The 27,995-nt window shown below is 41.5% G+C and overlaps 1 protein-coding gene across 1 annotated transcript; it reads left to right on the top strand.

Moving 5' to 3' along the window:
- The first annotated feature begins 940 nt into the window (after positions 1–940).
- LOC138591466 (filamin-A-interacting protein 1-like) lies at positions 941–27,600 on the top strand. The gene is made up of 6 exons (XM_069662079.1): positions 941–961; positions 13,957–14,239; positions 14,786–14,959; positions 15,283–15,461; positions 22,765–25,573; positions 27,175–27,600. The coding sequence occupies exons 2-6, from the start codon at positions 13,964–13,966 to the stop codon at positions 27,379–27,381; spliced, it is 3,645 nt and encodes a 1,214-aa protein (XP_069518180.1). The 5' UTR covers positions 941–961; positions 13,957–13,963; the 3' UTR covers positions 27,382–27,600.
- Positions 27,601–27,995: the final 395 nt, after the last annotated feature.

The raw sequence follows: 27,995 nt of genomic DNA, 5'->3' as shown, positions 1-27,995 counted from the left end.
CAAGTCTAAGTGTTTGCGTTCTGCTGCTTCTGAGCACATGCAATGTAACTATTCCCAGTGATGCAGAGCACAATTACTGTACCTCAGATTTAGCCTGCTAGCCTGTGTCTCTGCAATAGGGCCAAAAACAAAGTCTAGCTGCCAGACCTGGAGAGTTTAGCCTCACTCAGCCCTCCTCAGTCAGCAATTTGGTGGTTCCTTGGGACCACTGTTAAGGCTTGGGTGGCTGCGTCACCGGACTTTCCCAGGACAAGAGAATGGCATGGCGTGGTTCAGCTGTCACCAAGGGTCAGCAGGGAGAGTTGGTCCTTTAGCTGGTCAGCCAAAACATCTAGCATTCAGCTAGCCTCAGCTGCTAATAGCGCTGGTGTTGGCAAGAGTGGACGAGTTAAATATAGAACCATACTTTTAGCATCAAGTCAAAAAGGGTAGAGAGGGACAATGGAGGATGCTGCTAAGTGAAAAGATCTGGCCCTGTGACAAAGGGCATCACACCGCACCTCTGCCTCGCTCCTCACTGGGTAACGGCCTCTTTCAACTGCTGAGCGGGAGTACAAAAGTGCCTCCCCACCTCCCTCGCCCCCCCTTCTGCCTTTTATTCTCACACACTCTTCAACTGACTTCTAGCGAGGATAGGAGGGAAAGAAAATGAGAGGTGTGTTTTAGACAGCCGTGCAGAGCAGAAGTGGATAGGCTGTGGGAGTGAAAGAGGGAGGGAGGGTGAGAGAGGGAAGTTACAGTGCTCTGTGAGCGCTCTCTTCCATTCCCTCTCTGACCTGAGGAACTGAGAGGAGAGAGAGAGAGAGGGCAAAGCTTGAGATGGCTCTTGGCACAACTCAGTAGACACTACAAGTGGACCACACAGGCCAGAGGATATCATTGGATACTTTCCTTGCCTTTCTCTAGGATTACCCTTGGTGTGACTACTAATTGCTCAAACCTGGGGACAACACAACAGCAGGTAAGTCAGCTTCTCCTCAGTGTCTCTTAATGAATGCTTTCTTATTCTACCTACTTTAGCGTGGGAAAACAGCCACAGAAGCACACACATATGCCTCCAGCAAAGTACAGCTTATCAGCTTTTCTGCTTTCAGGCTGAAATACAGGAAACAGCTGAGCTACAGGTGCAGCTGCTTAGCTGTCATTTATTTATGAAGACAATAAAAAGCATTGATTGATAGAAATCTACTTACTTGGCTTAAATGGAGCTGTGGTTGGAGCTACTTTGCACGATATGAATGAAACAACTATTCCCTGACGCATGCACTTAATTCAGCTTACTTTTTAATCATTTAAATAACATGGATTTTGACATGTTGCATTAATAACTCGGCAGTTAGAAGACAAGGGACCACTTTTGGTGCTGTTAATGGCGATACAGAACTGGCATTGTGACAACACATACAGAAAAGAGAGTCATGAATCAAACATTTCTCTATGAATTACATCTTATACTACTGTATGAATAAGGCCATTTAGTGTGAGGGCTTCTGTGGGAGGAGAAGCCCACAGCTTCACCAGACAACAGGGGATAATGGTGCCCTGAGATATTGAGAATGTAGGAGAAGTAATCCATCTTATTTGGCAGTTCATGTTAAATGATATGCGCTCATATAGAAATACACACATGCAACTTTCAGCTGCTCCCACAGCTGCCAAATCCAACACCTCTGAAGCGCTGTGAGTATCTCACGATTGCTCTTATTGTACAGCAAATACATTACACAGAGTACATGTATACACATCACAGCCTGACACTGAGACGCTTCTGAGGCCTTCATGAGCTGCAGCGAGATGACATCTTTCATCCTGAATATTTATGGATAGTAATGACGCCAAAATGAATTCCATTTTATCTGCATGAAGTCATCAGCCTGTTGGAGGAGACACATGGCTCCTGCTAGCCGCTGTCCATTTGTCAAGCAGCACATCTCCTTCCCTCAGTAAACCTAAAAGAAAACATGAAATGTATCTCGCCCTCTGCAAGGGAATCTAACGCAGGTGTGGCTTACACCGCTGTCAAAGATCCTCTCTGTCAGTGCTCAGGGGCTCTGTGCAACCTCACCCTTCCTCCCACCCTCTCCAGCTGATTTGGTCTCTGTGCTCTCAGTGATATCACCGCTAAAACAAGACAAAGAGAACAAGTGGCAAGAGATTACTCATTAACATTTTTGTGCTTGTTCCAGCCTTATCTAAGCTTATCCGCTCCAGCTCGGCACATGCCCTGTACCGAGTCTGTGGAGCTCAATCAGGCGAATGGCTGCACGAGAAAGACGGATTTGCGAATGTTGACTGGGCAGTTATCAGTCGCAGCCCGTGAATGAATCAGTCTTACTGTAAATCAATGATGTGGTCCCTGTGTAAACTGAAACGAAGCGGGCAGAGCTTGGATGTCTGCCAAAGCAGCATTGATTTGAGATGCACTAAATGTGTCACTGGCTTACCTCATGATATTACTATAGCTCTATGTCACTCAAGTGACATATTTTGTTAAGGAGGTAATCAAGTGTAACTGTGAGGTGCAGTGGTAGCGTCTTTGTTGCAATGTTTAGCGAGACCAATGTTAAACAGACAGATGAGCACACTGGGAATGGACAGTCAGGATGTGTTATTAAACTCAGCAATGCTGTGTTTCTGCATCGTGTTCTTCTTGCATGTGCAGCTTGTTTTTTTTAAGAACAGCTTGCCTCCTAACACAAGAAAAAAGCTTTTCACAGAAAGAATAAGAAGATTAAAAGCCGATAACGTAATTTGCATTAGCAGAATTAAGTTATAAAGGACTAGACACTGAGCTTTGAAGGGAAGAACTCGTGTCTTTCAATGCTTCAAATGCATTGCTTTCATGATTCTTTGACACCTTTACGGTCTCCTGCACATTATCAACTCTCCGACCCCATTCCTTCCTCACAGTGCATGCGTGACTGCATGTGTGTTGTATGTGAGATTATAAGCACACACATAAATCTGTTTTCAGGATATGTCTACATGCATGAACACACACACACACACACACACACACACACACACACACACACACACACACACACACACACACACACACACAATATACTGGGAGATGGAGCTCATTGCTGCCAGTAGTTGGTGTCTTCCCCATGCGTCTGGTGGGCCTCAACAACAGCTGACACTGACACATGCAGCTCCAGTCGTATAAGGGCCTCTGGTCTTGAATTCCAAAAATGCAGTTTAGACACATTTGGATATTTCGCAGAACAGTGGTACTTATAACTCGTGGTTTAAAAATAAGTCCTTAAATGCCATGGCAACTCAAGATCTTTTAAAGATCATTTGATATGTAGTTAGCGAGATGGCACAGTAGAAGGTTCTGACATGTAGTAATATTAGAACTAGTGAGGTCATACATGAAGTATGCATACTGTAGGGATATCCCAAGTTTTAAAAATATTCATCAGACTTTAACAGGATAACATAATGGAAGGTTTGATGTAAGAGACTTCTTAAATTCCACAGAAGGGAAACATTAGTTGAGCTCAAACATATTCCCACCCTCTCTACCCATCCCATGCTTTTCCCATGCACCCGTGCTTCATGACAGGAAGTGACATAATCACGATTCTTCCACTGAACTTGTGTGTGATGATGACAGCAACAAAAGACCCAGAGACTTTCTCATGTGATGTCACCCACATAGAGGGAACAAAAGTGTGTGTTTACAGATAGCACCAAGATAAGACTGGTCACTGCAGGTCATTGTCCCTTTGTGCTGAAGACCAAATATCGCACTGTAATTTCACACATCTCTTTGTGAGACAGAGTTCCTCAACTCCCTGCCATTTTATACTCTGTGTTGTTTTTGTCCCACCTGCAAAAATGCATTTCATTGTCTTTACGGTTAGATAAAAGTAAACAACTGTCACGATACCATCACAGAACAATACCAAAGCTCGACCACAAAACTTAAATGGGTACTGGTGGTGAAGATTTGGAATAGTGTGGTTAGCAGAATATTACATTATCATTCCAACTTCTGCAGTGTGTCACACTTTTACTCTAACTGTCCAAAACAAACAGACAAATACATAGTTAAACTTTACAAAGTGTCTCCCCTGATACGCTCCGATCCCCGTTCACTCTTGTAACTCATGCGCACACACTCACTTTCAATCTCTCTCACTCACTTGCTCCACCACCCACACTCACGCACTCAGCTATTCCCAAACAGAACTACGCTTGGAGTACAACACGAAGCTCACACAGTTGCAAGGTTGAGGACATTGAACCTACTGGAGCGCAAGACGTGCGCTTTGACAATGACAAGCAAAGAGTCCTGTGCGCCAATTTGTTTCATATATGGCAACCCAGGGTGACGAAATGGGCAGTGGGCGGTATCACACGGGCCAAAACGCACACAGACGTTCCTCACCGGAATGGAAATTTCAGAAGGAGAATATACCGGCTGCAGCATTGCTGTCGGAGAAGCCAGTATTTCAACGTAGCATGTTTCCTTAATCTCTGATGACATATCATGGCCATTTTATGATAAATTCCAGTAATTACATATTGTTCCTTTAAAGCCCAGAAATGTCTCTTCTACACCTTTTTTTGGTCTCCACCGTCTCACCCCAAAATACCTTGGTCTTTTACTTGCCAGATGTTTATCCCTCTTCTTTGTGGTGGTTTTGGTCTGCAGTTGGCATGTCAAAGTTTCTTTGACAACAAGAGTAAAGCCCCTTTTACATGGTCAGTTCAATCCACAACTGTTACGCCTCGTCTTTAACGTAAAACACACGGAGGCTGAATGGTGGGGCAAAGTCGTCCCAGTCAGCCAGCACCAGAGGTTGTAACAGAGGCAACAGGGTCAATGTAAATGGCGGAGCCAGTTAGCCGGTTAGCAACGAGGGTAACTTCATTACCACTCTGGCAGCTCTCTGAACTTGTACTTAGGCATAACATTGCTGTGAGTTACATGCTAATGCTAGAATGTTCACGGTGACAATGTTATGGTCTTAGAATGCTTGTATAAAATTTCATGGCAATCTATTCAATTATTGTTGAGATATTTCTGTCTGGATAAAATTGGTGGATCCAACGACTGACAGACCAACATTGCCATCAGTGGAGGCATCTATAAGCATGGCTAAAAGCAGCTGCCTGCTGCTAGCAATCGTTTAATAAGAGCAGTGAGACTGAACCATGCAATTTAGTTCTGATCTGTCGAATGTTAAGTGATAATAGATCTCTGTAGAATGAGAAAAGTAGAGACCTAGTTCTTTACATTATCGAATAATCCAAACTCAATGGATTGACTTACTGGGACTAAGATAACAAATTAAAGCCTGGGTCTGAAAGTAAAATTAAATAGCTGGTTCAATTGATGATGACCACACTTGCAGCCAAAATACTTTATTACATCTACCAACCAATAAAAAGACAGGATTGAGGAGTGGTCATAGTCTATATATAAAGATCTTAATATACAGTCTATGGGCACGCCCATAGAATGTATATTGAGTTACAGGAGCATGTGATGATATATGTTTAGAAATTCAATTAACTATTAGGGTTTTAGTTGTCAATGTATCTACAGTGACTTCAGATTTATGAACCTCAAACACAGTTTAATGTCTCTGGTCAAAGTGTGGAACCAGCATCACTTGGAGCAATATTTTATAAACCTGCTCAATAACCACTGTAGTCACAAAATGTCAGGAGACACAGGGCTTCAATGAAAACAAAGGAGTTGTTCAATCAAACCAATGCATTTATTGATTAAAACCTAATCAATGAAGATCCAAAAGGCCCCAAATATTTTGACACAGCGCTAGACAAGGACAAAAAACAGGTTACTTCTTCCCCTCAGAGAATGTAGGACCACTAGCCGGGACAGGGACTACAATCTGAGGAATTCTGATCTAGTATGCATTTAGACGAGACTTCAGACAAATGGCTGATCCCATGACATTGCATTGCATCTGAGAGAGCTTTATCCATATGTTGTCTTGCTGTTTCTATTCATAGAGCAGCCAGAACTTGATCTCCTCGCTGTAAAAATGATATCCACTCATACCCATTGGTTTGGAAGAACCCAGTGCTTGATAAGACGCTCTCTTATCAGGACTCAATAAATGCTGCAGTTATTGGAATTCTCCTGAATTTTCAGGCCTTAACGTGTAACTTAAATGCATGTGTTCCTTTTCACCAACATGTACATGAAGTAATTATGACAAATGGAGGTGAGTCATGTTTTCCAGCAGCTGCATCAATCCATATGCTTAGTAACAGTATGTGTGGCTTTAGATCAGTGGGGTTGGCATGTTGTATGTTTGAATACATTATATATCAAAGTCTCCCAGACACATCACTGTTCATTATGCATGTTCGAACAGCATTTTTTAAACCATAAAGATGTGCTGTTGCTCCTGCGAATATATAAACAGGGACTGTACGAGTTCATAAAAGAAACAAAATGAATAATTAACAAAGCGCCACCAGCAGAAATATCATAAATATGTCATAGTATATAAGTGACTTATTCAGGAGCTACTTGGGCTGTTTTTTGAAGCAAGGAGCAAGTATGTCTGACCTGACAGTAGGTTCACTATTAAAATGGGAAGTTACAAGTTGAGAGGTACCAACGTTGATCTCAGTGGGCTCATTACTGAAACCTTAACTGCTGAAGCTACAGAAGGCTCCAGTGAGAGGATCAGGTTAATGTAACATCAGGAGAATACTACAAGATGAAACCCACCACCTATGCTGACATTTTGCTCCAGCATGTCATGCCAACATCGGAGTTATTGTCAGGATGAGGTATTAATAGAAGCCATCATAAAAGGAAGACAAGCTGTAAATGCTTGAGTTTCTCACATGTAGGCTCTTCGACAGTTCTTTTGAAGACCAGCTCCAGCCATGTTTTGAGACATGCTCTGCTTGAAATAATAAATTGCGTCTGATATGTTTTTCCCCTAAAATATGTTTAATTACCTCGTAAAAAATCCTCCCAAGGCATCTTCTTCTTCTCCCTCATTAAAAATTCCCCAATCTGCATAGTCCCCGCCCACTATCGCATTTCAAACTGCCCCCTCTGTTGCGAAAACAAAATGTCTCTGCCACTGTTTAGTAGCAACTTATTGAAACTTAGCTAGCTTGAAGTTAAGTAATTAGTAGTAGTAACATTAACGTTAGTAGTCAGTAGTGAGTTTGTAAAAATTACAATGACAGTTAGAGCTGGCTCGTGCATCGTCAACGTGGTTGCCATAGGTTACACATAATGATATGCATAGCATCACCTCATCCATTCACAGGATTGACTCCTTAGGTTTGTGACGTCTCAAACCTGCCTATCTGAAAACGTGTTCAGCCTGTCCTTGGTACACTGCAGTTTAAAAGCAGACAGGCCCAGCCATGGCGATGACTGCTTAAGTTGTCCATGATATGTCTTGTAGCACATGAAAAACACCACATGGAGATGTTTACAAGGTTAAAATCTTGATTTTCACTGGAGGGGGTCTTTAAATATTACTAGAAAACTGCACTTAAAAAGTAGAATATCAAGGGAATGTGACAGTGTTGCTATCTGAGTCTGTTTTGCAACCCTTCTCTGCCTCTGGCATCTTTATTTTCTTAGAACATGGCTGTTATGTAAAATGTGACCCCAGAGGTCACTGGCTGTCTGGGCTGGAACACGCTGTCCATCATAATCCTGACACAGGCTTCAGCTTTGAACCCTCCCAAAACTTTCAATATCAAATGGATTGAACTTGTAGCTTTGAGTCTCATCAACAGCTTCAGTTCTGATGGAAATTCCCATATCTTGGCGGGTTTGTGTGTTTTTCTTGTCAGGACGGAAGAGCTTCCCGAGTGTACTGCATTTTATCAGTGTCCTCTGGCAGAACAAGTTGCCAAACACTCGCATGCAAAGAACATTTCCCACTCCTTATTTAGTCACATTGGGATTGTGGTGTGAATATATATCAAACGCACTGAATCAAACCAATCTTTTTCCCTCTAACATATGTTGTTACATTATTTGCAGCTGCTGTCCTCATCCCTCTTTTCTGGTAAATTAATTTGGCCGAAAGTTGGACATTTATCACCAGCCCTCTCCCCCTCCTCACCTTTTGTCTGAATCACAGACCAGCAAAATTATCTCCTCAATGATATAAAATGTGTTACAATTATAGGACTTGGTCTAGTGCTATCAAACCCCATCCCCCCAACAGTTTGCATTTATGCTATCATTGCTAATGCTAATGTTCTAGCTATTTTTTTACAGCTCAATTTCTGGAATACTTGCACATGAGCGCCCGTAGGGTTTAAATTCAGACTATATACAGGAACATCAAGTAGAACTAGTAAATTACTTAGTTATAAATGTCCTTCAGATATTTTGCAATATACAGTATCTTGAATTGTCTTGTTTTGCCAAATCCAGAACCCAGATATATTCAACTCAGAATGATATCAACACCAAAAAGCAGCAAATCTTCACATCTGAGAAACTAAAGCTATGAGTATTTGACATTTTCTCTGAAATAAAGAATTTTTAATCGACATTTGCTCTTGCTTAATCTTCTATTGACTGACTAACCCTCTGATCAAATAATTGCTTCAAATCTTAAGCCTAGTGATCATCACTGACACTGTGAAGTAAATCTGCGGTGTGTTACTGTCAACTCCAGGCGTTGCAGGTTTTTTAGGAGCTCTGTATTCTCATGTATGAAGTGCTTGGAGTGGGATAAAGTCCTGGTATTCAGTAACGTGCTGACCAATGACAAAAATGTTATAGCCCCTTTTTTATTTTGGAATGGAGCATGTGTTTCGTTGAGGCCTATAAATACTGCTAAATGTGACAACTGGACTTGCCCAAACCATGGGATAGATTTGGGGTCCTGCTTTAAATTTAGGCTCAGGCCTTGACTGGGGCCTTGCAGGCCTCTCAGGGTATTAGGCCACCCTTTCATATCAGAAGACACCATGGAATAGGATGCTTTTCAATCCGACACATTGTGCCGATGGTTTAGATGCCTTGAAAATGGAGGGCATTGTGGCGTGTTGGCCTCTGAGTAAAGGACTTATTGTCTTCCAGCTCTCCTCTTTTTTCCATATGGACAAATGGGAATATTGCATGTCAGACTGGAATCCAGGCCACGTGCATTAGGAATTCCCATTTGTTGCCCTGGAGAATTCACTACAAGCAAGTCTGCAGTGAGAAAGTCAAGGTGGATCAAAGACTTGTCATCAATAGGGGTTGGTGACGAACGAAATTTGATGTCAAAGACTTGTCAAACAAAGTGTTGTCATCAGTCTAGGGCCTGTGAAATTGTAAGGATTCATACTATTATTACTATCTCCTACAGCTGTCAGGAAAATATTTTATATGATTCTGTGTTACTTTGGATAATAGTTTATGATTTTAAAAGGTGCTATATCAACAATATTTTTCAACTGGATCAGACGACAATGTGCAATGTAAAAGGTGTTGCTTATGACAAACCCAAAAAGAATGATCAACTTGTTTCCCTTGCTTCTATTGAGTGTTTTAGCATCCTACAGCTTATAGTTTTGGTTCATCAGACACAGCATTCACCTTTTTCAGGGAAAAAGTTCTAAAAACCCTGTAAACTAAGGGACTTAAACAGCACCAGCAACATCAGGCAGCCAAAGTTCGAAGCTGGCACAGGGCAACATTTTGAACAAAAGAAGCTGATATTTACATTACGAGTTAGAAAATCCACAGGGTATGTTTTATGTTAAATTTAAAATTAAAATTAGCTACCGTCCCACAACCGCTTACTAGCATCTAACAACTTACTAACATTCCCTTTTGATACATAGTATAGTGTTAGATAGTAAAATAGGTATGGGGTAAATTCCTAGCTAACTGTAATGTTAGCAAGCTAAGTATTGTTAGCTAGGATTTGGAGGAGTGCTTTTGTTAGCTGTTATGACCATAGACTGTATAAAAAGATGGATGACATGACAGCTCCCTAAAAGTGAAGCCAAAACATTTCGGGTGCCCCCTTCTGACTGGCTGCAGTTTAGGTCATAAAGCCCGCCTCCTCCATGTTAACAGATGGGACATGAGTCAAACTATAAAATCAAAATACACGCCAAATCAATTTTTCTCAAACATAGTTTCAGTCATTACAGTTAGTTCTTATCATGCTGATTTATGTCCATTTGTTCATTTTTCTGGCAAGTTTAGTTTAAGTCGTTATTTGATGCTATGAAAAGGAGGGAACGTAACTAACACAATCACTGCAGTCACTGAAGTTTCCATATCAGGGAACGTCTGCTTCAGACCAACACAAAGAAGCTGCGGGATCTTTTCTGTTTTTTCAGTGATTTAAGTGTGTGTTTTGGTTAGCGGAAGTGGCTACAGCGGCTCCACCCGCCAATCTCTACTGTGCAACTCTGGCTCCAAAAGCGTCACCAGTGCAAGATAGCAGCGCCTGTCACAGGGGCTATTTTGGCATTAATTTCGTACAATGAAAGCAGATGGAGACGTGTCGTCCATCTATGCAGTCATTGGTTGTGGCTAAGCTGTTGGTACAGAGCAAGTTATGGAATACTTTGTTTTACCTGGAAATATGGAACATTCTTCCGGATTTTTACTATCCTTTTCAGTTGATGTAAATGGAATGGTAAATGGACTGTACTTATATAGGGCTTTTCTAGTCTTTGCGACCACTCAAAGCTGCTTTTACACTACAAATCACATTCACCCATTCACACACTGATGGCAGAGGCTGCTACGTAAAGTGCCCAACTGTCAATCAGTTACCACATTCATACCCGTTGGCTATGCCAGCGGGAGCAATTTGGGGTTCAGTGTCTTGCTCAAGGACACTTCGACATGTAGCCTGACGGAGCTGGGGATCGAAACTCCGACCTTCCGATTGAAAGACGACCGACTCTACCACTGAGCCACAGCCAAGAAAGTCAAGAAAAGATGTACGAAGTTCCCTGTGTTTAAAGGCTTTATAAGATTTTAACGAACCTAGTATAAAACAGTTGCACATTATAACAGCTGATTGTGACATCAGAGAAAGATGGCCACCTTGTGAATATGGTGAATGTTAATTAAATCATTACTCATAATAACTTTTTATCGCCATTTAGCTCTCATCTATAATTACGCACACCCACACTCTGCTCATTGCCCTGTTGACCGAGAGGGACACCACAAACGAGGTGAGCTGTTACAGTAGCTTCTCTGAATTTACGTGGCATCAGCCCAGAAATTAAAAATAAACCTGGTGCCTAAGTCAGTGTCAACCATTTTGCCGCCCGTACTTGGGAACTCTGCCCGAGTCATTTACAGCACTGCACATGTTTCTATATTTCATCACTCATGCCACAGTAGTGCCAATTTTAATGCCGTCCACCACTGGGCCTTTCTCTGGTCATTCAAACTCTCTGGCACTGCATGAATGGTTGGATAACCACTATAAATGGTTTGTGTACGCTGCTGTGCTGTGACTTTTAACTCAATGATAGTGAGCCCACAGATGAAACTTATACTTATGGACAGGAAAGAAGGCACTGCAATTAATCTCCAGTTAAGAATCAGCTCTCTTTGGAGCCAATGTGCACTCTCTGAACTCCCAGAACTACAATAAGGAATGCACTTAATGTGTTGCTTTGTCAGATTTTTTTCTTTTCTGTTTGAACTTAGAGATGCATTCACTGTTATCTTGTGCTATGTATATGTGCTTTTGTCTTTTTCCTGGAAACAGGTAGGATTCAAAGAGATTGGTTTCAAGCATCATTAGAAGTCACTGCATTCTTAACTTTGCAGACCACTATTACAGAGGAAGATAAACATTTTTCTTGACGTGAACCGAGGACCATTGCTAGACTTGCTTTCAAACATTTGGAAACCTTACACCCCTTTGACATCACTACTTTTAATCTGGTAGGACTGATCCAAATTGTTATTGATGTTCTACTTTAAGCCTCCCAGATGCAGATGGTCTCAAAATGATTAATATCTGGATACAGTTGTGTGTGTGTGTGTGTGTGTGTGTGTGTGTGTGTGTGTGTGCATGTAAGTGTGTACTCTACCATGTACCTTAATAGTTGTGTTTTTAGAATGTATTAGCGTGCATCCTGTGCTTAAGAGCAACTTCATGACATTTTGGCAAGCCTACTCAGTACATGATTCAGAGGTCAGGGTGCTGTGATCATTACAGTGCTACAGTGGGGATTTTTGGGGCCCAGGGGTGTTTTCTTTTGGAAGTTAATACAGGTGTTGATGTCAGATCTAAAAGCAAAAACCAAGAGTGAACTTGCTCATTGTCTTAAGGCTGATGTTAGAGATATTAAACAAACACATCCCCACACTCACCAGCATACACAATTGAACACAAAGAGGGGCAAACACACCTCTAGTGAAATGACCTACAGTGCATGAACATTTGTTACAGTAATTTCCAGGGAACTTTCACAACCAGCTCTTGATCAACTGATTCGAGGGAATTATAGGAAAGCCTTTCCCCACATTTGTGTTAAGGAGGAAATAAACAACCAAATAGGCTTAGAAACTCATGTGATGCTAATCTTCAGTTAAATTAGTGACACAATGACCAGTGTGCTAACAGCTATGCTAAGCTGACTGCAGTTTGCCACTTCCTTCTTTTAGACTGCTGTAATACCTAAACTCACGTGTCGCCATTAAGAATGCATGAAAACTAGTTAGTAGGCAAAAAGAGAAGTTAGTTAGAAGTTAATTAGTAAGGTTAAAGTACTGGCTCAACAAATAGCTAGCTTGTAGTAGCCTATTTCTTAAATGGTGACAGCTAAAGCTTATAAACAGTTGTAACAAGCTAGCTTAAGGACACAATTAAACAGCTATAAACTTAGCTAATACGTAGCTAAAAGTGATGTTTAAATGTTTGAAATAGTTAACTTAATGTAACACTAATTTATGAAAAGTTAATAAAGTACTGACTAAACATAAAATGATAAGCTAAAGTAGTACATAATCATTTGAAATTGGTAGTAAAAGTAATTCATAACCAGATGATATAGCCTAGTTAGCTAAAAGTAATGGATTAATGGCTAAAATAGTTAGCTAGTATTAATGCTAATGTATAAACAGTTCAAGTTAGCTAAGCCTTGTAAAAACACCCCATTGTAAGCGTTAAATGCAACCTTGTCCAAATCAACCATACAGTATTTAAACAGTATGTAATAGTATCAAATAAAATTCACTTAAAATAATTTTTCTAATGACTTTAGGAACATTAAAGAGGGTGAGGGGAACTTTAACTCTTCAAACATGGATGTGGAGTACATTAAACAAGGTAGGAACCACTGAAATAATGCACTGTATTAGCAAAGATGCATAACTCTACAATGTTATCCTCCCAGCAAACTGTATGTTTAAGTAATCAAGGCTACAACACCAGCATGCTACCGGCCACCTCAACGTGGCCTGTGTCGTTACATATGATGAATGTAGTAAAATTAAATTTAGAGTCTGTCAACAACGGATTTATTTTCAGGATCTGGATAAAATGTTTCACTCAGACCTTTAATGTCAGCAGACAAGGTTAAAGCACCCAGGAGTGCCACAAATGTGCTTCCTGACTATCAGCACTCAGCATGAGATACACAACCCCTGTGAGGGAACGGGATGTGTCAGGAATGCACACACCGCCATACAGCACACACACACATAGTGCTGGATAATTATTGATACATATGCCAGATAAGGACCGTTACATGGAAAAGTGTTCCAGTTGTTATCTGGTGTATTTGTAAGCCGACAGCATCATAGTGTTAATAAGATTGGATATAGGTGAGTCTTAGCAACAAATGGGAAGTGTGTTATGAAGAAATGTAGTCAATGCCAAAGTTATAAAACTCATGTGACAATGCACCAACACAATCTGAAATATTATAGTGGACCAATGTTTAGATAACTTTCAACTGAAATGGCAAAAAAAGTTGATTCTGTTCTTTGTGCAGGTAGAGGATGAGGTCCAAAAGCAACGGGGTGGAGAGCCCAGCCAATGGGGTCCTTGGGGTTCCGCAAGGGGACCCTGACATCAGCCCAGAACAGGAAGTGGGTCTACCTGTGAAGAGCCTGATGACCAAAGCTCAGCAGAAGGAGGGTGAGGATAAGGTGATCTCTGAAAAAGAGAAGCTGCTGTGTGATTCCCCTGTCGCTGGAGAAAAAAAAGGGGACGTCATGGATCTGCCCAAAGAGGATCTGCTGAGACTGCTGGGGATCATGGAAGGAGAGGTTCAGGTAGGTTGGGTGTTGTTTCCAAATGTATTTTGCATATTATTTCTCTTCAACCCTTGACCTCCTGTAATAAGTAGGGTGAGCGCAATAATGAAGGGAAGAAAACATTCCTTTAAATGGCATTGTGTCTGTTTGAAGGAAAGTGTCTATGCTTTCATTAGACAGGCAGTTGGGCTGCATTTTTTAGCACAATAGCTCTATCTTGTGGTTTAAAGTGGCAGTTCAACATGCCTGAGAAAACAAGCTTCCCAAGTCACTGTTTAAACAAAATTTGGAATCCCTGAGAGAAATTCCATAGGCAGGTTTAATTTAATTTAATTTAATTTATGTTTTGACACCCTTCAAATGTAATGTAATATACCCAGAAACATTAGAACAAATAACCCATTCACACATTATTGAGGCCATTTTTAACGCATTCTTTCTCCCATTTGCATGCCTTTGACAAAGAAACTTGTGTCTCTTCAAACCAGATGGTGTGAACAAAAACTCCTCCTCCTCGAGTCATAATATACTGTAGCATGTGTATATATATCTATGTGATTTCAGGCCAGAGAAGATGTTATCTGCATGCTTAAGACCAAACCAACAGCCCCAGGGGCCCTCGAATCATGTTATGGATCTGCAGCTCCTGGTTCAGCCCTGCAGGCCCTGCAGAGGGACGGCTTCATCACTGGCACCGTGCCGCACAACCACAGTGTCTACCAAAAGCCTTTGGTTGAGGTCAGTTAGCAACTTTACTGTCAACCTGTTTCTACTGTCAACCCATTTTGAAAACTCAGAAACTCAAACTCTGAGGGATTATTATTATTATTATTATTTTTTTTTTTCAGGTTTAATGGGTTTCCAATCATGACAAATCTTTAAGTCATGTAAAATCATGACAAGTCAAGTCATTTGTCAGTGACATGCTGGAAAGCAGTGTTAATAATATTTAAGTGGTCAACAGTTTGATGTGAAATTCCTAAACAGTCGGTGAAAGTGTGTACAACTTTTGTGTGTTTCTCTTGGGTGGCTGTGAATATTGCATTTTTGCCCTTTCTCAGCTGGAGCATCTGCAGGAGAAGCACAAAGAGACATACAGGAGGATGCTGGGACAGTTGCTGCTCGCTGAGAAGTGCCATCGCCGTACAGTGCACGAACTGGACACAGAGAAACGCAAACATGTAGACTACATGAACAAGAGCGACGACTTCACCAACCTTCTGGAGCAGGAGAGAGAAAGGTGAGGAGGAAATGAACTCTGAAGCTGGGGCACTAAATTGCCACATGATTTAGAACAGCGGGACAAAACTTTTTAGTTGGGCTACTAAGGATTGAGTTACTATTATGAATTATGGAAAAAAAACTCACCAAAAAAACCCTTTATGAGATGCCATATTGTAACATTATTGCACGTGTTGGTCCATATAGATCTCCTGGTGTAAAGCTTCCAAATGAGTTTTTGGTCGGTTTCTTACTGCACAATCTTTCAAATTTGCCAACGTGCACAAAAGAGTCCACACGAAAAAGGGAAAAAAGCTAAAACTTTAGCAAGAAAAGAAAAGAGAACCTAAGGGCCTGTGTCCACGTTTTTTTTTGGCGCTGGCAAAAAAAACAATGTTGCCTATTGTCAATAAAACCAATGTTCAGCATTTTCAGCGCTCAGCATCCTGAGTCCAAAAACTCTCTCAGCATCAGCAGTTTATTGTTGCTGCGCTCACAATGCACTCAGTTGAAAATTCTATTGTAATGTCACTTCTCCCTCACCGACCAATCAAAATCAAGAAGGGGCGGGACTTCAGATATCAGCTTTGTCCAACACCAATGGTGGAGGAGAAGCGTATCGTTTCGTTTTTAGAGGGTACAATTTCCAGGTGTAGAGCTGCTGTTAATGCAAGAACATGATTCCTTTCCATTGTTTTCTTTGTTAAATGTCCTTGAATAAAAGCAAATATTAAGCATACAGAGCAATTTTAAACAGACTTAATGATAACTACCAAGGGAGCCAGACAACTTTTATAACCTAGCAACAGTAAGCGTCCGCAAGAAGCATTCTGAAATTGAGGTTGTGGGTGCTGCCAGCGCAAGAAACAATGTTGGTGGACACAGGCCCCAACCCTTCACCAATGCATGTCTTATTTAAACACTGACATATTTATGTCAACATTTGTGTGACACAATTCAATTTACATTAAATACAGGAAAATTGCATCTTTTGTACTTCTGTCATACATTTTCTTTGTGTAGGCTATTGTAATTTTATGGAGCGGAAGATAACATTAGTTATCACTTAAGTGGTACCATAAGACAGTGTTTGATGTCTATATAACTTCAACTGGTATATTAAATCAAACAGTATGTTTTCCATATGGGGATTCATGACAGTAGAGACAGGATAAAGAAAATGATGGATTACAGAGAAAGGGATACTGAAAACGTGGTAAAACCAATGTGGAACGCATAAAGTCAAAGGGGTGAGAGAATCCAGGGAGAAAGTGTGGTGGAGGAATCTATCGACATCGGAGAATGTGTGAAAGATGGCATCATCAGCCATGAGAGGGAAGAAGAGACGAGAGGGGGAGGAGCTGGTGACTAGAGTGATAACCTCACATACCTTCATGTGACCGGGAGGAGGGAGGTGGAGAGGGGTGAGGATGGGGTCAGGCTCTTTGCTGTGGGAAAGAGGGAGGTCAGTGGTAGAGAAGGGGAGGAGACATGGGTGGAGGAACAGGAGAAAAAGACAAGAGAAGGGATAAAGGGCTTTGACGGGAGAAAATCTCCCATGACATCATCTGTGAAACGAAGTCACCGCTGAGGTTGCGACCTGGCTTGTTGGTCAAGGGGAGACAGGGGATGAGAGGTCAGGTGGAAAGAAACACTCGGAGAGGGGACGGTTACATCACGTGTGTGGAGGGCCTCACGCAGATCAAACAAGCTTGGCTGTGAGAGTGGAGATGTGCTCTGAATGTGTATGAGGACAGAGGCCCTAATTAACGTAATTACCGATGAAAGAGTTTAATTGGCTGTTGCTTGTTAGGGAATGTTTTTTGTTGCATTTCCCATCACACATGATTGTCCATTCTCACACCATAACCATGACAGATTGGGATGTTGTGTGCATTAATTGTATGTTGTAGAAGTTAAATTAGCATGTGCTTTTCTTTGCATATTAGCATTAGAAGTTAGCCTACAGGCATGAGAGTATGTGTGAAGGAGAAAGCATCTGTACCATATAGGATATACTGTATATATATCCATATAGTCAGTCATGTGTAGAGCAGACTGGAGACCACTTATATGCTGCATTTCATGTACTGTCAGAACTTCAAACAGTTCATTTGCAGCACTGACCCAGTGAAGGCACTGAATACATCTCTTCCTTGAGCTTTTACTGCAGGACACAGGAAACAGACCATGGAAGTTAAATCACAGTCGTGACAGCCGAGCTGCCATCACACAGCAGAGAGGGCGCTGGGAAATGAGCAGCAGACTTTAGCTTCGTATCATGGCTACTAGTTTGACGGGTTTCAAGAGACAGAAAACAAGAGTATGGTCATAATTCAAAACATTTCAAAACAAAGAATTTGTTCTTCATCGTAAATCAATGTGCACACATGAATATACTTGAGTAAAGTTTGATGTATGTTTTTATATTTTACTGACAGTCGACTGAACTTTACTGCATAATATATTTAAACTGAAGGGAAATATATGCATGAAAAGGTACAGATGTAAAGCAGAGAAATAGAATCATGAAATAAAAGTCAGGTTTTTATCTTGATGTACAAGTAAATTTGTGCATCTTACCATCTAACAAAACAGTTGTTACACTGCAGGTGGGCCTTCAGTGAACACAACCATGCTAGCTACTCTGATGGGCTGCACTTAGGCACTGCGATGCTTTGAGCTAAAAGCTGACATGCTAACAATGAAAATGTTAACACAGTGAAGACTAGCAAGTATAAGTTATACAATATGCACCATCATTATTATTATAGAGCTAGGCATGCTTATATTTGCCACAAATACTTGAAGATATCACACAAAAGCCCCTTTCCCACTGGTCAAAAAAACACACACCTGCTAACACCCGGCTTTTTTACTTAAAGGGAAAGGTTACAATCAGCATTCAGACCCAGGTCAAATGACTCTGCAGTAGACCCAGGTAATTATCACTTCGACTCCGATCGTCATTGATGGGAACACCAAACCCGGGTCTCCACATTAATCTCTGCCCCCTTTCTGGCACTATACTATGCTCCGTTGGTAACTTCTGCACCTCCTTGTCATCTCAGCTACAAATTCCACCCGTCTCCGCCCGAGCAGCGCTCGAACATCATTCCAAATTTGTTGCTGCCGAGTTCAGTCTGATACACAGACTGAATGAGTAATACATACAATAAAGACCTAACCACTGTAACATCTTCACTGTTTACTAACTCTGTTTCCGGTGCGTTTGTGACATCAGACGGTGATGCAGCAGAAAAGAGGCTGAAAGAGTGTACTTCACTGGCAATGGGAAAAGAGACTATCTGCATTTCCCGGGTCTGAAAAACCTGTGTCAACACGTTAATTTTGGTGGGAAAGGGGTAAAATTGACATTTTGACCTGACCCCAGCACTTGATATTTCAGGGATCAGATTACCAAGCTACTAAGATCCGTCCTTAGGGGAGCATTAATGTCTGTTCCAAATTGCATAAGGTGTCAACCTCATGGAGGCACTGGAGAAATTTCAGGGATCACCAAATTCAGACAATGAATATAGACTTCATTGCATGTCATCCACCGCCAGTCTGGACAAAAGTGGTTGACTAAGGGGCCAAGGTTGGGTCCAAAATCATTACCCATTCACTTCTCCCCACTCTCTATAAAATAACTTCTGTTAAAAAGACACTACCCAGCTCAGTTTCTCTTCTCCATAGACCATATTCACACGGCTGCCATTTTCCTGTGATGTCACACTCAGAGTAAGAAGCTCAAATGCTGTTACAATGTCATATAATGTCACACTGCTGTGTTCCAGGAGTAATATAAATGTTGAGAATCTGACAAATTATCATTTCAGCACTTCCTGATAAATAAGCAACTGAAAAAACATGGAAAAGACAAAAGAGACAGAAAACAACCTATTTGTTAGCTAGCTAGTGGCTGAATGCTAAAGTTAGCTGTTGTCAGACTGTAGCTTATAAATTGGCATATATAACCAGATTTCCCTCCAGATTTTTCTTGTCAGTTGCTGATCAACTAAGAAGAAATGAAACAACATTATAACAGCATTTGAGCTTCCCATCCTGAGCATGGCGTGAGATTGTATTAGACTGTATAATAAGTAGTGAGGGATCCCTGACAAAGCTCGGGTGACATTGCAATCCCTTGAGCAGGGCTGCTTGCATGAAAAAAATATTGTGCCATGATCAAAAGCTTTAAAATTGATAACAGTACGCCCAGGCTTCAGTTTGAAGCATGCTATAAATCATAAGTGAACTACTTTACTTCCACTTGATCCTCGGTTTGCATGCAAGAAAGAGGCGACCTCCTTCTAATGCCAGGTAGTTTCCAGCAGGTTCTTTGGCTCACGCGCAGGTCGGCCTCTGTCACCTCAGAGCAAAGGGGATGAACTCTGCTGGGTCTTTATCTGTCAGCACCTGCAGAGCCCAGATTCTTCTATGTGTCGCCATAGAAGGACACGAAACTGACTCGGAGTCTTGAGCAGACAGAAACAGGAAATGTAAGGAGAAAATACAGACAAGCACATGAAGCGTAAAGGCTGATTCAAAAACACATGACGACATTACATTCTTTGCACAAAAAGAGTAGCGCCAACGCCTTTACAGTAGCACGCACATTTCTGTCATGTCTTGTGCTGCTCTGTTTTGACATTCACTCTTTCAGGTGGGATGGAAGCATGTCATCTTCTCATCTTTATCACTGCGATCTCCTCCAGCCATCTGGGTGAGAGTGAGGAGAGAAAAGTCAAAAGGTCTTGTGCCAAACATCTGCAGGAATGCAGAGGATGGGCACATTCTAACTGGTAGCCATCAGCCATTAACACCCAACTCAGACAACAGGCAATTTATATGTCAAGAAGTTAAAATATTTAAGTGGCATGTGTCATGATTAACTGAAGAAAAAGCTCCTGTTCCAAAGAGTTTAAAGCCACGCACACAAAATGAAAATGCACACCTGAAACTTAAAACTAAAATAATTGTTTTAGTACAAACTTGACATTCTTCTTCTTGAATTGTACGATGTCCCCTTTGCTTCTGATTCCTCTCCTTTAACACCACATAAATCTTATGCACTGTACACTATCACCGGCTTTCAGAGGTTAACTGTAAATGCTTTTACTCTGTCAAGAGAGGTCATTACTGTACAGCACTGTTTGGACAGCTTTTTGGCAGCTCATATCTGCTTGAATCCTCAACGTCCATACACAGAGGGGCTGCAGTGCCTCTGAGCAAATTCCCCAGGAAGCATGGGATGAGATGTTCCATGACGAAAAAAATGTTCTCTCATGGATGTTGGCTTACAGATCACACCTGTGTAATTGCTTAAAAAATATTCTTTTAATTGACTAAGAGGCCAAAACTCCCTAATTTAAACAACAGTCAACATACATATTTCCCTATTTTTATACAGAGAGATGACCCTTAATTAGTCTGCATTCCTTATCGGAGTCACTGTGTTTTTTGGGGTTTAAGCATTCATAGCTTTGTACAAGCATTTGTATTCTCCAGTCAGGTTTGGATCCACTGTTTACCACCAATCATCCAGTTATTTCTCCCTTAGTAACAGAGCAAAGCCTCGAAAGACTAAGCTTCGGTTCCTACACGTGTTGACCACTGCTGCAGATACCACTGACATCATGACTTTGACCTTAACATGAAAGTAACTTTAGAAGGCCAATTTCTAGGATATCAATGCCATCTGACTGTGTATGTATGAATTTTAAGAGCTGCACTCAGAGATCTGGATGGCTTCTTTGCACAGTGGCCAAAACCATTAATTCCACTTGGCAATGAAGGCGGCTGTTACTGTGAATCACTGTAGATGTTTACTGTCATTTGCAAACTGACTTTCTGCATTTAGTGTTTCAGATTCAAATTCATTCATAGAGGTTGTACAAAAGGGGTCTGTTATAAGATTAAATATATGTAAACAGTTTAATTCAAAAGTCAGAGCACACCCTTCATGTCCTCCCTGATCTTTTTCACCTCAAGGGAGACATCAACCTCATCCCAATCTGGTTTCCTCATCACATGTAAACTTTGCAAGGAACCCAGTTCAAGTCCATTTTCCCCTCGAGTGAATCTACAGCAGACACACTCTCCTGTCTAATGTACTAGTGAGATTATAGCTTCTGGTTGGCATAGGCATTATCCTGTACACTTTGTACGATGGAGATAAACTTGAATTTGCACCAGCTTTGTGCCTTTGTTAACTGTTGTTACCCCTCAAACATGCCATGTTTCATAAAGCAGGAAAATTGCGGGGAGTTCTGCAAAGCACTCCTCCTGTGGCAAGGGTCCCACCCCCTTCACAGTGTCCACAGCAGAGCAGCACACACTCTCATACACACATTACTGCCTTATATGGATGAGGTGACATCACTCCGTAGAGGTCCGGTGGTGCTCCGATGTATGTATTCACCTTTCATTGTCCTGATAACATGCTTGGAATGTAAGGAGGAGATCTGTGGAAAAGGAGACCGCTCTACGACTTATGTATTCTTAGTGGATTTTGTATAATGGCAGAAAATACCTTTGTGTTGGCTATACAGCATCCATAGTGGGTAAGTTTTTGATGTTTTTTTCTGTGTAAAGTTTCATATGTTTTGTGACTGTGTCCATTAAAAATTAGTGTTTGAGCTGTGGATGCACAATCCTCCTGGTTGTACTGGTGCCGGTATTAATTTGGTTTCCTTTTTGCAATGCAAAAATGTCCAGGTTGAATGTTGTATGTCTGTGGGAGTGTGCAGAGAGAGGATGCAGCTTTGCATTCAATCTGCTTTGCATGCATTTTGTTGGAGCTGGGATGAGAATGGGCATGAGCAGCATAGAAAGAAGCTCAGAGAAAAGAAGACCACTTGGTGAGAGGGTGTTAAACTTTCACTTGCAATTTGTGTTCTTAGTCTCTATCCTAACAACAGAGAGAAAATACCAGGAGAGTTTGGGATTTGTGCTGTGGATCTTACGAGTTTTCCCTCCTTAATGAAGAGTATAGTTTTCTATTCACATTTTTTTCTATCTAAAATAGATACCATCGCTTTAAATGTTACAGTAGTTATAGTTAAAATATGTAAAATACATAAAATAATATCTTGTGTTTGCATATTTTGTATGTGAGTTTTGAGATTATAACTTACATAAAGAAAATCAATGCTCAAACTAATCTTATAATATGTTTGAACAGAAAACCACTCGTGACCATTGCAACATTAACTGGGATGAAACGTGATCACAAATACAGAGACGTAGTTACGGACTTGAAAATCAATAAACACCTAACTAATACCTTGTCTTTGTCTTTTCCCTCCAAATCTTAGACTGAAGAGGCTGCTTGAGACGGAAAAGGCCTACCAGGTTAAAAAGGAGAAAGAACACTCTAAACGCCTGGCCAAGGTGCGAGAGGAGCTGGTCAAGCTGAAGTCCTTTGCCCTGATGTTGGTCAATGAGCGCCAGCAGAACCTAGAGCAAATGGACCAACAGAGCCAGCGGGTCCAGGAACTAAGCCAGCAGCTTCAGCAGCGGGAGCAGACGCTAAGTGAAGCCAGGGAGCGTGCTCAGGAGGATGGCCATAGGGTGCTGAGCCTGGAAGCTGAGCTTAAGGAGAAATCTGCCAAGCTCACCCAACAACACGAGGAGATGAGTGCCAAGCTGGCCAGCCAGGAGATCCACAGCCGTCAACTTAATGCCAAACTATTAGGGCTCACGCATAAAGTGGAGGAGCAAGAGGAAAGCAACAGAGCTTTGAGGAAATCTGAGGAGGAACTGCAGGAGCTGAGGGAGAAGATTGGCAAAGGGGAATGCGGCAACTCAAACTTGATCGCTGAGTTGGAGAACTTGCGGAAGCGACTGCTGGAGATGGAAGGAAAGGATGAGGAGATCACCAAGACTGAAAATCAGTGTAAAGAGCTAAGAAAGAGGCTATTAGAGGAGGATGGTAAGAGCAAAGACCTCAGGCTGGAAGTGGAGAAGCTCCAGAATAGAATGATGGAGTTAGAGAAACTCGAGGCAGCCTTCAGCTTAAGCAAGGCTGAGTGTGCACAGTTACACACTGCTCTAGAGAAAGAGAAAGGCCTGACCAAAGAGCTCTCAGATGAAGTCATCGCTCTCAGGATCCGTATGAAAGAGCTTGAGTCTTCTGAACTAAAGTTAGAAAAGTCCGAGCTGAGCCTTAAGGATGACTTGAGTAAGCTGAAGTCATTGACTGTTGCTTTGATGGACGAACGAAAGACCCTGATGGAGAGAATGAAGTCCGATGAGAAGAAAAAAGACGAAATGAGTAAGATGGTCAAAGCTGAGCAGGGTAAAGTTATGGAGGTGACTGAGAAACTGATAGAGGAAAGCAAAAAACTCTTGAAGATGAAGTCAGAGATGGAAACCAAAGTAGAAATTCTCACCATTGAAAAGGGGGAGTTGGGCACCAAGCTAGCCTATGAAATTGATAAAACTAAAGATCTTAATTCTAAGGTCAGTCAAATGAAAAAAAGGTTGGATGGGTTCGAGCAAGGAGAAAAGATATCAGTAAAGAATTCAGTAAAATGTGAGCTGGGAAGAATGTCCGACCACATTAAAAGAGAAGACAATAAAGTTAAGGAGTTGACATTTGAAATTGAGCGCCTGAAAAATCGTCTCAAACAACTTGAAGTAGTTGAGGGAGATTTGATCAAGACAGAGGATCAGTACGACATGTTGGAAAAACAGTTCATGACAGAACGAGACAAAGCCAACATTCTTTCCCAACAGGTGGAGGAAATGAGGAGTCAGATCGCACGAAACAAAGCAATCGAGAAAGGAGAGGAGGAAAGCCAGGAAGAAGACCTCCGACAGCGATGCAAGAGAGAGGAGGTCAAAACCAGGGAACTGAATGCCGATGTTGTAGCCCTCAAGGAGAAGATCCATGAACTGATGCATAAAGAAGACCAACTTTCTCAGCTCCAAGTGGATTACTCTATCCTGCAACAGAGGTTCCTGGAAGAGGAGGAAAAGGCAAAGAATATGGGCACTGAAGTTTTCCATCTCACCAAAGAACTGGAGATTGCAAAGCGCCACAGTCGAGCACTAAGGCCTAGCTTGAATGGAAGAAGAATGGTCGACATTGCTGTGACATCCACTGGAGTACAGACAGAGGCGTCGTCCACTGGGTTAGCAGAAGAGGATACCCCAGCTGTATTCATCAGGAAGTCTGTTCAAGAAGAGAATCACATCATGAGCAACCTCAGACAGAAGTGCCTGAAGAAGCCAACAGAAAAGAGCGCCGGTATAGAGCGTTTCCCTTCAAATAGCAGCGACTTAGGTATGAAGAAATCCTGGATTCCCTGGATGAGGAAAAAGGACAACACCCATCATGAGACCAATTTGGAAAAGCCCTCGCAAATGAATGGAAATCATTTGCCTTCTGAGCTTACCATGACCCCAAAGCAAGGGCAGCCTTTACACATCCGAGTAACACCAGACCACAAAAACAACATGGCCACTCTTGAGATTAGCAGTTCTACTGCTGAGGACGTTTTCTCTAGCTCAGCTCCCCTAAGCCCCAATCCATCTCAACCTAAATCCAGAATCACAATCATTCCCAACTACTCTGCTGCAACCAACAAGAAGAAGTCCACCATTGGACATCAGGGCCCTGAAAGAGCCAAATCTCCAGTCACCATCACAACGATATCCAGAGCCAAATCACCAGAAAGCAGCCGAGCTCCATCCTCTGCCTCAGGAAGGCCCTTGTCCCCTGTCTCAATTATGACGGTGAGCACTGCTATAGTGCCTGAAGCATCTGCCTCCCCAGAACCCCAGGAGATGACCATGGGCCGAGCTGTGTTCAAGGTTACCCCAGAGAAGCAAATGGTCCCAATGCCTATACGGAAAGGCCACAACAACACCGGAATCATCACCGCGACTGATGATAACAAGATCCATATTCACCTAGGCAACAGCCTCAGCCCAAAGATGGTAGTCAGGCCGGTGGCTGCTGTGACAGAGAGCAAGGAAATGACCTTATCAACTGGAACAGTTTTACGTTCCCCCCGCCAAATCACCACCACTACTACCAGGAGCACACAGAGCAAAGTGATGAGCAGTATCACCATTTCCCCTGTGGCAACCAACACTTCCAGACCCACACAAAGCATGGTAAGTTTAACTTTGAGGTTGGTTCATCCAAATTATGAAATAAAATGCTCTCTCATTGCTTAGTTTGGTTCATCCATCCTGGCAGATACCTGCACAACAGAAATTAACCCTTTTGTTAGGACTACTTGGAACAGTCCATTGGAAGCTGGTTTAAAGTATGTTGTATGTAAAAGCCCCTCAAAAGCAGACATCCCAGCACATTGGCAAATTTAAAACTATAGTACAATATTTTGGGAAAATACACCTACTTGCTTTTTAGTTTGTAGCTAGATGAGAAGATCAGTACACTGCTCATGTCTTTCTGTTAAAGACGTATATGTACCTGATAGATGTTTTCCACACATTCACTCACCAGAGTAATGTTTTATCAGTATAAGTTCCTTTTCCTCAGTCCACTGCGGTAAATGCGCTTGGCTGGCCGCCATTGTTCAGAACATTTTTCAGGCCAGAGAGATCACATGACCCAAAATCTGGGCTGTGATTGGAGCTTTTCTGATGTAATTCTGTATGTTGACCACAAGAGGTCGCTGCTGATCTGACTATTTTAGGATCGGAGGAGGTTGATCTTTTTCAATATAAAAGTGTACAGTCAACATTGAACAATGACGTTGTCTGTTGATGTTGATGTACAAGTTGATACGTATATCAATACCTTAAGTTAACAAAAACTGTCCACTAGAACTTTTTAAGCGTCATAATTACCACATTATATATAAAAACCCAACAAAGTTTAAACTGGAAACTCGATTGTGTCACGCTAAACTGACTATAACCATTTGTAAAATAATATTTTGACATTTCACAAGGGATATATAGTTACATTTCTACACTGATGAAACACACCAGTCCAGTCTTTGAGCTAAGTAGAGCTATCTGGCTGCTGACTGCAGGCTTATCTTTAATGTACAGTCATGAGAAAGGTATTGATCTTCTCTTGTCAGTCTCAGACAGAAAGTGCTCATTTCCCAAAATGCCATTGATTTCATTAAGATGCAACTTTGTTGTATTTTATGTGTGACAATGGTTTGATACGTTTCACTACACATCATGTCAGGTTTCATGAGGTGAATTTAACAGCTTCATTTCACACTGCTAAGAATGGGAGCTGAAGCAACACAGTGTTGGGGTTCCATTGGACCCTATAATATGCTCTTTGTGGATCAGATGGATAGCGTGACAGAAATGGCCCTATGTGCAGGCCTCATAACACCAGAGCTAATGATGTGGCATTTTGCCACTCTGGTACAATCATGCTGTAATTTATAGTTGTTAGCCAGTGTTTACATTCACAAACAGCAATGCAGGGCTCTGTGCCCGCCGGCTGACACAAAACAGCCTTGCAACTGTAACAGCACACTGAAAACTAGCCTGGACATGTGCTCGGGCTGAAGTGAAAGAATGAGTAAATATTTACATTTTTCATTCACACAGTTCCTATAGTACATATGATCAGTTACATTGCTTATAAACTCTGAATTCCTTCTTTCCTGTAATGGGTTTGACCCCTTTTCCATTATTTACACTTCATGTCCTTCCAAAGTGCTCCACTGTATTCATTCTCCTGCCTGAGAAACTGTACTCTCTTTCCCTATTGTCAACAGACTGGGCACGATGCCCAGCCAACTCGTCCAGGGCTGACCCGCATCCCAATGTCCAAGAGCCTGAAGACGGGGAAGGCTGTGCTGGGATCCCTGGGGATCTCTGGTGGAGTGAAGCTGGAGTCACGGGCTGAGAGTCAGTCTATGAGGATAGAAGTTAAAAAATCTACAGTAAATAGCCATACTTTACAAAATGGTGGAAAAGCCTGAGGAACATAATAGTTCCAACAAATACTCAGATATACTGTATATGAATATGGTGCTTCATAGAGATCCAATATCTGTATACAACAAGGCATAGAGGCATTTTTGTCAATAAATAAGCCTTTGATTTCTATTTTTTGTAAAGTCTTATGTACTTTTCTGTTTCGTATCCATTTCTGCTATTTAGATGGAAACATATTCTCTGTATTTACAGTGTGTATTGTAATGGGCATTTGAGTTAAATATTAAATCAGACCTTGCTGCTACTAACTGTTTCTTGCTTTGGTGGTTGTCTCACATCTTAGGATATTTTTATTATGTTTTATAAGGACCCATTACAGGTCAAAATACTCATTTTCATGTAAAGTATGTTGATTTTGAAAGGTTTGTACTGAAATGTATTTTAAATAAATGTGATTTCAAAGCTAGTGGGAAATGCTCATTTCCATATGAAAATAAGAAACCCAAATATAAGGCAAAGACTGTAAAAGTACTCCACTGAAAATACTCCACTACAGTAAAAGCTGTGCATTTCAAACCTTACTTCAGTAACAGTACAGAAGTGTTATCAGCCAAATGTAGTCAAAGTTTGAGAAGTAAAAGTCATTGTGCAGTAAAAG

This window comes from Semicossyphus pulcher, unplaced genomic scaffold (assembly GCF_022749685.1).
Source record: "Semicossyphus pulcher isolate SPU_LCO1_2020_fin unplaced genomic scaffold, fSemPul1.0.p SCAF_14, whole genome shotgun sequence".
Lineage (NCBI taxonomy): Eukaryota > Metazoa > Chordata > Actinopteri > Labriformes > Labridae > Semicossyphus > Semicossyphus pulcher.
Note: the sequence above shows the minus strand (reverse complement) of the source record. Positions and strands in the feature narration are given on the sequence as shown.